This window comes from Diplotaxodon limnothrissa, linkage group LG20, assembly GCF_057381915.1.
Source record: "Diplotaxodon limnothrissa isolate DT_005_m linkage group LG20, D_limnothrissa_male_GT1.1, whole genome shotgun sequence".
Lineage (NCBI taxonomy): Eukaryota > Metazoa > Chordata > Actinopteri > Cichliformes > Cichlidae > Diplotaxodon > Diplotaxodon limnothrissa.
In genome coordinates this window covers 19,057,786-19,070,995 of record NC_140615.1, presented here as the reverse complement: position 1 = coordinate 19,070,995, position 13,210 = coordinate 19,057,786, and the positions used below count along the sequence as shown (strand labels likewise).

Below are 13,210 nucleotides of genomic sequence, written 5' to 3'. Positions count from 1 at the left end.
AGAAGAGAATTTGTTCCACTGTGCAATGGCCGAACCTGTTCCTTTTCGTGGCGATAATTTCTCCTGCCTTAAGGAAAATCCCCTCACATGGACCAGAAGAGGCTGGAGCGCACAGAAACTGGTAGAGATGCAGTTATACAGTCTACCTGGGCCACACAAACTATCAGCTAAAGAGAATAAATAAATCCAATTGCTGCACATTTGGCAGACTAACATTTTCAGATTAATTAAACAATAAAATATATATTTTTACAACATTACATGCAAAGAGTCAAGTGGAAGTTTTTCTATAGTTCTTTAATGATATTTATATTATGGAAGCAGATTTTTGACATTTTACCTTTTTCCCTGTTTTCAGATATAATAAACACGCACAAAACAAAAGCAAATGACCAGAACACAAAGCTGGAAAACCCACCCGATTGACAAAAATCAACTCAAAATTCTCCCACACAACAGAACCTCCTCTATTCCTTGCTGGCTCCAAATCTCTCAGTGGAATGATCAGTGGTTCGCTATCTGTCACCATCAAAACACTCCACAAATCCTGCGAATGATTCACTTCCTTATAAACCATTGAATCAGCTACCGAAGCAGTTAGGTTCTAAATGAAGCTTCGGACGTCACTGATCTGACTCTGGCTAAACGAATCAAGCTTCGACACAGTGCTTCTGAAGCAGTGTGTTGATTTTTTTGACACACGCACCGGAGCTTCAGCTTCAAGCGGGCCATCACTAGTTAGTAGTGTTTGCTTTAAAAAACATATGCATTGATATAATGAATGTAACTACTGCTACCACAAACAAACCCGGGATAGTGTGTTAAGCAAAGTTAAACCAGCAATGTCTAAAATAAAGCATTATGGTTGACTGTATAATAACAAGGAAATAAATTATCCATATGGTTAAGGGACAAGTGGTAAATGAGTTCATGCCTAATCACTTTGTCACAGCCAGTGATGCTATTTCATTATTTATTATGAGACATTAAGTCACAGTTACTAGATAAAGCCTCTCTCTATCTTTTTTTTAAACCTTTAGTACATCACATACAATGCTTTTATGTATACCTGCACTCTTCAATATAAATATAACACTGCTGCTGTGTCGTAAAATCTTTTTATGATGCTTCTGTCATTGAGTTGTTGTGGACTTTGCTTTTAAAAGCACACTTCATTCAGGAAAAAATAAAAATAAAATAACATTTAAAAAAAAAAAAGAAAAATATAAAGGCAGGAGATGCCAACACTATACAGTCAGCCATAAAGTGAATTAGCTAAGCCAACAAACACCCAAGAATTTCACTCAAAGTTAGCCTGCACAGCAAAATTTACCAAACAATAGCAACGTGTGTGTGTGTGTGTGTGTGTGTGTGTGTGTGTGTGTGTGTGTGTGTGTGTGTGTGTGTGTATGTGTGCATCTAGATATAAAACTAAGTTAAACCCTCTTTTTTTTTTTTTGCCTGTCCCATTTGGTTCTTTAGCCGTCAGAATTGTTGTCTGAAGACCAACAAGGATACCCAATGGATTTATTTTGCCAAATGGATCATTGCCGTATTGGTCCATTGGATCGACCTTCGTTTTTATTATTTATTTTATTTTATTTTCAGTTGTTACAGACGGGACAGACATGAGTGAGGGATAGGAAAGGGAGAAAGAAAGAGGAAGGAAAAGAAAAACAGAAGGGGAGAGGGACAGTGAGAAAGGGGAAAAAAAAAATCTCCTGGATCACCTGTTGGGAGAAAAAGAATAGAAAACAAGCAAAAAAAACAACAACAAAGCAACATACTAAACACAACACCATCACATTAGTCTAGCTAAGTGTAAACAGCAGTAAATACTAAATATTGAATGTTGTTGTGCAGCACGCAAGACAGACAGCGCACAATGTGCTTTGAAGTAGCAGCCAAGAAAGGTGTGATTTAAGTCTACGAACAGTGAACACCCGTGTGCACACCTGTGTGGATCAACGTGCTTGCATTCAAATGGTTTCCCCATGTAATGGTATGCAAGAGGATGTAGAGAGCCATAGCCCTGTCCCACAGGGCATGAAGCAGGCATGGAGGAGATCCAGGCCCCAGACATCCAGAGGCCCCAGAGTGCGAGAGCCCAAGGAGGACCACTGGAGGGGCATCCGTGCCACCCTCATGGGAAGAGGGGTCACCCAGTAGCCACCCAGTGTGAAGACCCCATACCTCACTCCTCCCACTCATGTGTAGTGTTGCTGCGTGTTGCTCTAAAGTGCATTTAAAGCAAGGGAGAGCATGGTGCTGCTGCCAGAGAGCAGCAGGTATTAGCACGGCCCCTCCCGAGAACCCTCAATGTCTACATGGATTAAAAATTCAGAGGTGGGCACCGGCGCCAGAGGTAGGTTTGAATACACAGACCGTCCACTGGACGCCGTTAACGTGCCCACCCTCAAGGCCCTATATATATGTGTGTGTTATGAGAGTGTAAATAATGTGGATGCCTAAGTTGTGAGATAAAATTGAGGCACAGGTGGCCAGAAGAGGACGGGGGGGGGGGGGGGGGGGGGGGGGGGATGTCTCCCCTGCACCCTGGTGACACACCCGCACCCCAAGGCCCTACCTGTGTGGGTGGGTGTGGTGGAGCGGGAAGAGGGAGGTAGCTGGGATAGGGAGGAAAAGAAGGGAGGGGAGGATGCCCCTCTCTAGGGCCAGCTGCCCCGCTGACCCCAGTAGGCACCCCCGTCCTCTGGTACCCACCAAGGCAAGGGAGCCCAGGCCCATCCAGACCGGGGCCTACGGCAGCAGCACCGCCAAGCCCCACAGGACCCGGGGCAGCCCACCCTACCCCACCGCAGAGGAAACTGTACCCACCCCAACATTCAATCATCTCCCAGACTACACAAGACAACAACCTCTAGGTTAAGTTTATTCTCCACCTCTCCTATGTCTCTCCCCCACCTGCAGAGTGGACTCCTGCAAGGATGGAACAACCTCCCTGCCAGTTGAAGAGCCCCCCAGTTAGGCCGATGCACAAGAGGCCCCCTGCGCCAGGGCTGAGCCCCCGTGTTAGTTAAACCCTCTGAATGAAAGAGCTTATGATCATACAGAGTCACTAACCTTGACTACGGTAATGCAATAAGTAAAGCTATACTCCCACACCCAGTGACTATGGCTATGAGCTCGACTTTCCTGTGATCAAAATGTGAACTTAGACAGATATATGTGTGCTTTGATTGTGGTTGATTGGGCTCACAAGCTTGTCGTGGTCTTTGAATGTTTCCCTTGTTAGTGAGAGACTATTCTTCTATTGGTTTAGTGCACCTCTTCCCCAACTATGACATCATAGATGGCTTCAAACTGTTCTTCACTCTGCCCTCACATTTTTACATATTAAATGCCGTGGAACAGCATAAGGAGGAACGTCCTAAACTTTGACAGTAAAACATTAAACCCACAAAATCACACTAAACACAGGCGTGGAAAATCCTGTCAGATTTGTTTAGAGAAAATTTTAATTAGAACAATTTAAAAGAAAGAAAGTGAAGAATCATAAATGGAAAGTTGTGTGGTTGAGAATCTGCAGGTGGCCATACAGAATCCAAGGCTTCTGTAAAAGTAAGATTTATTTTCCAGCAGTGGGGAGAAGAATGTTTTAGCCACAACATGTAAAAACACTGCCCCATGGTAAAACAAACATATGGGAGTTTGAAAGACATCATCCAGAACAACATTCCTGACAAGCCAGAAACCAACCAACCTTCCAAGAACTACACCATCGCTCATTTGGACAAAGTATTAGCCCCTGACTCATTTCAAACATTTAATTAGGTAGAAACTCATCCTGGTGCTAAAAATTGTCACAGGCGACTAATTTAAAAGTATAGAATATCCGAACAGTGCTTTAGTGGCCTTTCCTCCAACATCAACTTCAGGTAGTGGACATGCTGAAAGGTTGATACGACTCCTCTTACCCTCAAAAGGGAGTTCTTGTTGCTTCACAAAGATAACACAAGCAAACAATTCACATCTACTTTATTTTTGTAACCCCACCCTGCAGAGTCCAGACGCTAGCAGTGTGCTTCTGTGAATGGAATACCTGTCAGCTGGATAGGAACAAATCTTTATACCGATTTAAAATATCCACAGTCCTGGTGGATGAATCTTAAGGACCTAATGATGGTAATTCTTCAGGACTAAAATGTTAAGTTTTACAGAGCTTAGCCTCGTTTATTTGAGGGTTGTCCCAAATGTCCAACGGTGACAAGATGATTTGGAAATATCTGCTAGGAAGCAAGTCAGGTTTACTAAACGATTTATGTTGTGTACACGGAAGCCTTTGCATCTTCTACAACCCTCACTGCTTCACCTGAGTGAAGTAATCGTGTCCTTTACTATGTAGATCTAAAGCAGGCACACAGCCACACAAACACCAAACAAACAGAACTGAATTTAAAAATGTAGACGATCCATTAAGTGTAATCTTAAAAGAAAATGTAAGACAATTAAAACATTTCAGAGTCATTATTATGCCTCAGAAAAAGTTCATAAAAGAAACCCAACTTCATTATAAGTCGTTAGCATTTTTAAATCCTATTTTCTATGCAAGAGGTGACACAGGAAACTCAACTGAAGGGAATATTTGAACAGAACAAATTTGTATAACCAAATTCTTTGGTTTAAATATATGCTGGTCTCTGTCAGCAAGTCTTCCTGATGGTGAATTGGCATGAACATTATAAGGAAGTAATTTTAATAGTTTGTTTTTAAGACTCCATTGGATTTTTATTTTAGAACAGGCATTTTGTTTAAATGTGAAAAACATTTGCGCTGTGCACAGCACAGCCAAGGCTTGCCACTGACTATTTAGTCAGTGGCAAGCTTTCAAAATTCAGCCAATCAGATTTTCAAAGCAGAAGGATTTCAGTGTCATGACTCACCTGAATGAACCTCCTCAATGTGACTACAGCTCAGTGTGTCTGATAGGTCGGCATTTGGCTTGGAGTTATAGGTCACGTGTTCGGGGCTTCCCCTGCTGTCTGACTCGGCCTCTACAGCACCCTGGCTCAGAGGCTCCAACGTGTTAAAGCAGCGTGCCCACTGGCTGACAGGCTTGGCGGGACGCCCAATCAGAACACCCAGAGAGGGATCTGACCTCCGACCTTGAAGGACCTCGCGTGTCTTTTCTATCCCACAATGAAGCAGGCGATAGTAGAGAAGAGCCTGATCACGCACGCACATGTCTGTCTCCTCCTCTGGAAAACACAAGGGCATAAAAAATTTTCTATTTTTATCATGATCTGTCTGTATACACATATGTGCACACACATAAACACAAACCTATGCAGTAGTGCAGCAGTCTTCCCAGCATGTCTTGTGTCTCAGCAGGCCGACACAGGAAAAGTCTCATGGTGGCTGTCAGCAGCTCCATCTTGATTCCCAGAGAAGCCTCGCTTCTCACTCTATCGATGAGCACTTCCAAAGTGTAGGGGGCAGTGGAAATTCGCTCCCCATACACACCCAGCAACCAGAGCAAAGCCTGCCTGCCCTAGTGAAGGAGGCAGTGGAATATTTAGATCTAAGTCTAGTCAACAGAAGTGGGTTCACTGTCGTCCAATATAACTACCAAGAAATGCTTGGTAGTATAATTACCCAGTGCCAAGCTTGTTTTTATCTCCTCAAAAGACAGTTCTACTCCAAAGTACAGTTCTGAAACATATCTGCATTTCTACTTCATGCATTTATTACACCCCCAACTCCAAAAGAATGCGTTCAGTCGTTATAATGGGGGAAACTATACAGAAAAAAGTTCTTGTACTGGGCTGCTGTAGAATACTGCCAAGTTTGCCATTATAACATTGGAGCATATGGCGACTATCTCACTTCATTTGCCACCCCTTGATATTTCAGCGGTCTAAAAGAAAGTTTCAAGGATTTTTTTCTATACATCAGTGTGAATAAGAGAGCAGATATTTTCAATCTGATTATCTCAGCTACATGGTTCTGGCATTAAGCACATGGGACAGGTAATGAAAAATTAAAACAGCTTGTTTCAGACAAATGAACTTAGTGCCCTGCTAACAAGGATTAGTTTCAACTGTAAATTAGAGCAGGGCAATATGGCCAAAAATATTTATCATGATATATATTTGAAAATTTGCGATAACGATATAACTGACGATATAATTGATGCGAGACAAAATACAACTCCACAACATTACTAGCGCAAAAAGACAACGTTCCATTTATTTTCACTTAAACAAGAAGCTGGTTTTTATGTACATTAAAGCTTTATAAAAATGTAACAGTGCAAATGCAAATTCCTTGCTGAAAGTTTAACCAAAAGGCATTTCCAGTAGAAATGGGCTGACATATCTTGAGCATAACCATGTATAATATCCACTGAAGTTAAAAAGAGATGCTTTGCAACATTAAACTGCAGTATGCAGTACGTATTTTTCGTACCATAAGGTGCACGGGATTATAACGCACATTAAGCGAAACAAAGCAGTCAGATAAATCAAACTTTATTAAACTCATTCTTCTTGCTTCCTCCACTTCTGTACCATTGATTCATTAATGTTGAATTCTCTGGCAGCTGCTCTATTCCCATGTTGTTGCAGTATATTAATGACTAACCTCATATTGTGGATGGATTATTTCAGTTGTTCTCCTGACTGAAGTTTGGTCCGTTTACAGCATCCTGCCATGCGATTGCATTAGTCTCTAACTATCAGGAACCTTAACGTTAACTTTTATAAGTGGAAAAGTGTTAGTGTTCGTCCTCCAGCTTCACTGTTTATGTTATGCTAACATAGCTGTGTCGCTAGCGATCACGTAGCACATCATTATATACCAACTAGCCCAACTTCAGTAACCCTACAAACGTCACTGCTGTTTAGTTTCCTGTCTTCATTTATGTTGGAAGTGATAGCAGAGCTGTACGTTTGAATTTTTTCAGAAATCTCTCAGTCAGAACATGCAATATCATGCTTAGGTAACTAGCGAGCTAACTTCCGCTAGCTTCCTGCTAACTTCTAACTCCGTTAAATGTAATAAATTTTGTTTTCATGGATGCCTGGAAGTTAAACTTCATAGTTACACCTGGTAAAGCAGCAATGCTGATCGTTTTATTAAAGATGAAAGAATTTAGACAGTTTTTAACTCTCAGTGATGCTGCAGTGTTCGTTTGACCAGAAGCATACGGAGTTTAGGACCCAGATTACTCCCACATTTAAGAGCATCTTAGTCCGACAAATACGACAATAACGACGGCCGCTTGCATGTTCTGCAAAGAAATGTGCTTTGTCGTCTATCTGACGGACAAACACCAAACCAGTTCCACATCACTGAAGTTGCACCATTTTTACAAACCAATTCTGGTTCATCTGTTTCACTCAACAATCGGCCATGTGCGTATGAAAACAAAGGCACTGCGCATGCGCGTTTTACTCATATTCTATTGCGATATTTCATTTTCCTATCGTTGCTTAACATTATACCGGTATTACCGTGAACGTTATAATATGGCCCAGCCCTACTGTGAATCATATACAACTACCAGAAACCAGAGTTGCAGAATAACAATAGGAACTCATTAGGATATATCTACTTTAATGGGGGAATCTGGTAATTTCACTTGCACTTAGCATGAAAAGAAACCTGGCATCAATTCAAATACTTTGGAGGCAATCACTGACCAGAAAATCACGTAATTTGTTCCCATTTCTTCACTTTAAACTATGTTTCATAAATTGTGTTTAAAGATAAGATAGGCAAGGCAAGGCAAGGCAAGGCAAATTTATTTGTATAGCACAATTCAACAACAAGGTGATTCAAAGTGCTTTACAGAGACATTAGAAACAAAAACAAATAAAAAGCATGATTTAAAATTAATTAAAACAAGCAAACAAACAAACTAACTAAACACACACATTTCAGATAGCTTGATTAGCATAAAATTATATGAAACAAAGAAGTTGTTGGCCTAAAAACTAGCTACGACAGATGAACAATATCTGAATGTCAAGACATAAGTAGAAGTGCAGCAGATCTGACCAGACATAGGACCTGAGAGATGCATCTGGGCTTTTGACTGATCCATTAATTGTTGACTCATTCAGAAAGTCCTTTATAAAGGAAAGTAAAGAGGAAGAAAAGGCTGAAGAACAAACTGCACAATAACTAGACTGACAATCAGTGGCAACAGGTCTTATTGTGGCTACTCCATAACCAACGGCTGTGGCAGGCTAAACGTGGGTACTGAAGACGTGCATCAGTAAACAAATAAAATGCACTTCTGAGCTGTTTGTTCTACTTATTTAACCATTACACTGTCCAAACCACAAGTCAGTACAAGGGATCCAAAAAAACCCAAATGCACAGACTCCACAAACAAATACAACTGTTGCACCAATTATTACACCAAACTGCAGCAACAAATTGTGTATCAAACTGCAGTCAACTGAAAGTTTCACCTTATGCTCACCCTACCTTTCTACTAATCAAACAATATATGAGGTGAACAGGTGGGTGCAACCACCATTGTTGCCTAGTCACACCCCACAACTGTGCACCAAAACACGTGCTTTCGCATTCTAAACCAACGCATTTGTGCCCCAAAAGGAAAAACTCACACACGGCAAGTGAAATTTGAAATGTATGATTGAAATCATTTTCAAAATGCGCAGAGAAGATTAGGAGAGAGATACAACAGTGAGAGTCTACAGCTGTAAAGCACAATGGAGGTTTGTGACTACATTTGAGCCAATGATGTTGGAAATCTTGTCAGAACCGATGGACTTATGAAGACAGAACATTACCGTCAGATTTAGAGCCATCGTGTAATAGCATCTGATTGGCAACAGATTCATTTTTCGACACGACAGTGATCCCAAACACAATGCCAGTCCAGCAAAAAACATACCTGAATAGAAAAACATGTCTGGGTCTCCCCAGAGCCCAGACCTTAACATTACTGAAGTAATGAACAGCCAACATCAAAGAAGAGCTTTAAATGTTCCTAAAGAAGCCTGGAGAACTATTCCTGAAGACTCATGTTGAAGAATAAAGCTGATTACACCAAATATTGACTTTCAGGCTCCTTAGAATTGTACAAACCCCGTTTTTACCTTATTTACTATATTTCTGTGTTTGTTTGCACGTTTCAATAAAGCGCTGAACCTAGTTCGCTGTTTTCTACCAAAATATGAAAGAGAGGCTCATGAACTTTGCACAGTGCTCTATACCCTATATAAGAGGATAGAGAAAATGAAAAAAATTATTAATGGATGCTTGGGATTATGTTCACCAACTTGACCATAACTGAAATATATCGTTACAACAGACTGAAATAACTTTGCAGAATTATGAAAGTAAATTTAAATTTCAGCATATAAAATAAAATACCATGATAATGCCCTGTAGAATAAAAAAAAGTTTCTGTTAAGTCTATTTCTGATAATACTTTTGCCAATTTGTATTTTCAAAACAGGACATCTACAGCACATACTCATTTATGGCATGATATTGTTTTTTCTTGCACTCAGTATATAGGTATGGCAGGATCTAACCTGGATATCCTGCAGTGTTTCCTCGCAGCCATCCAGTGCAAGGCACACAGTGTCGCTACACTGGGGACACACCCAGACCAGGTCACGCATTGTCTGCACCACCGCTGAGAAGGGTAGCAGGAGAGTAGAGAGACAAAAAGTGTGGTGAAAGAGTAAAAAACCAGTTCATGAAGCTGTTTGTGTGTATACTGTACTGTATGTGGGAGGTTGTGGAACTGATGTTTTTACCAGAAGTGATATGATCCTGTTTGAGTCCAAGCAGCCCAGTGAGGATTTGTAGACATCTGTCGCTGTAGCTGCGTCCAATACGACCTGCATACAATAAAGGCAAACACAGGGCATTAGAGTGACTGATCAAACACATGGATAATGAAATTTTAGAACCTGAGCATGTTCTACACAGAAAATGCAGCACGCTGTGTATTCTTATCCTTAATAAAAGGGATGTCTTGTTTTTTTGCTTATTATTTACTTATTGTCAGACAAATGGGTTAACATTTTGCATTTCAGGAAGGCTGAAAACAAATGAATGTAGAAACTCCATTTGGAAAGAGTGTGTCTACTGGTGTGTAAGATTAACATTAACATCAGCAATTTAAATTTGAAATGAAAAGCAGTTACATTTAGAGAAAAAAATCCTTTAATTCGTAGCTCATAACACAATGAGTCTGGGTAGTGGAACCACAGAGCTGGAATGGTCTTGGTCCCAAACTTTGGTGCTTATAGCGAGATAAAATGTTTTCTATTCAGTTGTTTCAATTTCAACATATACTTCACACACACAGGTTCGGGAACACAGCAAAAACATGAAGGCTTATAAATATAAACCAGCCTTCATTTAATACAGTATGAACAGAGTAAGACAAAACATTTGAATATCAGGATGTGTTACTAAATCCATATTATTTACAATCTAGTGCTCCTAATCACTACACCCTCATTAATACAGCAGTCTCTACCTGAAGAAAAAAAAACTACAATAGTAGACACAACAGAGCCTGAGTGTCAAATTACATAATACTGGCACACAGCAGCATGTGTGAACATGTTTACCTATTGCTGAGATTGCAGCCTGGGCAGTGTCAGTGTTGACATCAGTGCAGTATCCTTTCAGCTCATCCAGTATCATTGCTACGTTCTCGTCATTCACCAGCTCTACCAGCACCTGCAACACACAGCAGCTGAAGCTATAGTACTGTCAAAGGATCGCCTCCAGCTGCTAACACTGGGTACTAACTGTGGACTTGTGAAAAAAAGTAGTAATGCAAAAAGCTAAAAATCCAACTCTTGGGGCTTGCTTCAAGATTAAGCTAATCCTTTTGGATATTAACATGTCCAAAGTTAGGAGTACGGCATGGACTGTCTGTTAGGTTTTACCTCCATTAATGGGGTCACTATGAAGCTTCAAAATGCACTCCCAAAAACCAAAGGCTAACATCAAAGTGGCTATGGCCATCTTTTATTTACTGTCTATGCCAAAGTATATACATGTGTGGCGGAGGTGTGGTCCCGGGCGCGTCTGCAGGGGAGGAGTGGTGCAGTGGGCTCAACGGGGCGGTGCTGGAGATGCCGGTGAGAACAGCTGATGGCGATTTGGACTGATAATGGTTTCCTTCCCTTTTTATAGTGAGACGGAGAGGAGCGGAAAGAGAGGGAAATCAGCTGGGACCGACAGCTGTCAGACTGTGTTCAGTCATAACCTGAGAAAATTGTAAATAAATGTGGAACCTGGTGATAAAGACCTGTGTGTGTGTGTACCTGTGTATAGTGAATTTCACAACATGAAAGCAGTGTCATGGAGCATCCTGACCAAAAGGAGGAAATACAAACTTATCAAAGCACCTGAAAGATGTTTCCACATCTGTACAAAGAATTCATGCTAAGGGGGTTTCAGGTGTTTGTTAAACTTGGCAGCTGTGAACCAGTTGGGATCAAACTCCACCCCTCCAGCTATCTGTTACAAAAGGATTAATTACTTTGTCGGGGTGTGGAGTTAGCTCACAGTTTGGGTAAAATGGAGATGGACAGATTGGCATTGTACCGTCAACAAGGTGAGCATTGTATAACGCTACTGAGGAGGCAAATGACCCAGAAGGTAAACCTCTCAACCACGTCTACATTGAGAATCTCACCTATGAATATGAGCACTAATTAGTGATAAAAATGTTGAGTTTGAATAGCAACTCAAATACAGTTGTTCCTCATTAGGTTTGTAGCTACCTGAGGAACCGAGATAAGCAGAAAACTAGAGGGAGCTTGTAGATGGGGGTGCTCTGAAAAGAGTCCGTTGAGGCTGTTTGAGCATGCTGGGTGCCTTCAATTGGAGTTTTTTCAGGCACACAACCTGGGATAAGATGCAGAACATGTAGAGACTCAGCATCTCACTTGTCAGGATCTCCCAGGAAGAGATGGTAAGTGCTCTTATATAGCCATTTATGTAACTTGCCTCATTCACACAAACACTGTTTGCTATCAAAAGTGCATTTTACCGATGGATGCATCAAAGAGAAACTTGGGGTTAGGATCTCACCCAGGGACGTTTGGGTAAGAGCTGGAGCTGCCAGGGATCAAACCTCCCATCTTCTGATTAATAGATGCCCCACTTTACCTCCTGAGCTACAGCCACCCAGGATGGAAAATGATCCTGTGTAAAGGAAATTCTAACTACCCTGTTTAGCCAGCTGCAATCTGACTCTGTGCACAACAAATGGATGAATGAATGGATAATGGAAATAGTGGAGTGGAGTGAACGTCTGCCATCATGCTACAAGATGAGTTGACCACTAAGTGAAACTGAGAGAATCTATTCAAGCAGGACTTACTGAGGCAACCTCAGGGTTAACTTTCAGTGTTCTGCAGCATCTGTAATGTCTGGAGTCTGCATTTATTTAATCTCAAGTTTTTCTAAGACATAAAGTTTCCTTTTCCTTTGTAAAAAGCAAGAAGTTGGTCTACCAACACAAAAGTATGTTCTATGTTTACTGGTTAGTTTTACAAAATAAGTATTAGGACTTTGGATTATTACAGCTAAAGTTTTCTTGTTTCAAAAAGCATATCATCATATAAACACAAAAACTGAAGATGAAAAATTCAAAGGATAAGCAAAACTGGCATCACCTGCATCTTCCTTTCTTTGATGTAGGCAGGCTCAGCATAGCCACAGAAGAAACGCTTGTAGTGCGGCCCCAGCAGGCCAGGGACAGAGCGCAGCAACAACTGCAAGCAGACAGACATATCTTTTTTTCTCAGCATGACATGTACACATAAATCCATCTGAACGTAAAAGTAATGAAAAAAATGAATCAGATGCGGTGAATCTGAACTGTTGCTACTCCCTCTGGGGATTAAAAAAGACACACGTCCACATGCCAATGATTCAGTAAGTGATTAAGCTTTTCCACAAAGACAGATTTATCCAGTCAGATGTCAGAATCAGAATCAGAATCAGAATGGGGTTTATTGCCAAATGTTGAGCAGGTTTACAACATTAGGAAATTGCTGCGGTGCTTCAGTGCAAACATAGTGTCATAAATAGCACTTAAATAGACATGGAAAAAAATAAAAGTAGGGATAAGAATTAAAAGTGCTACGTGGGAAGATATGTGCATGAGATATACATGAGATATATACATGAGAATAAGAATTAAGAGTGCTACGTTGAAAGATATATACAT

General features: G+C 40.9%; 1 protein-coding gene across 1 annotated transcript in view; it reads right to left on the bottom strand.

Annotated features, from left to right (window-relative positions):
• Window positions 1–13,210, bottom strand: part of ap4b1 (adaptor related protein complex 4 subunit beta 1) — a 46,036-nt gene that overhangs the window by 7,928 nt on the left and 24,898 nt on the right. The window contains exons 7-12 of the mRNA XM_085344304.1: window positions 12,654–12,752; window positions 10,590–10,701; window positions 9,765–9,848; window positions 9,537–9,640; window positions 5,305–5,512; window positions 4,905–5,219 (exon numbers count right to left, since the gene is read on the bottom strand). Coding sequence (XP_085200430.1) covers window positions 4,905–5,219; window positions 5,305–5,512; window positions 9,537–9,640; window positions 9,765–9,848; window positions 10,590–10,701; window positions 12,654–12,752 — 922 coding nt within the window. The remainder of the gene's footprint in view (window positions 1–4,904; window positions 5,220–5,304; window positions 5,513–9,536; window positions 9,641–9,764; window positions 9,849–10,589; window positions 10,702–12,653; window positions 12,753–13,210) is intronic.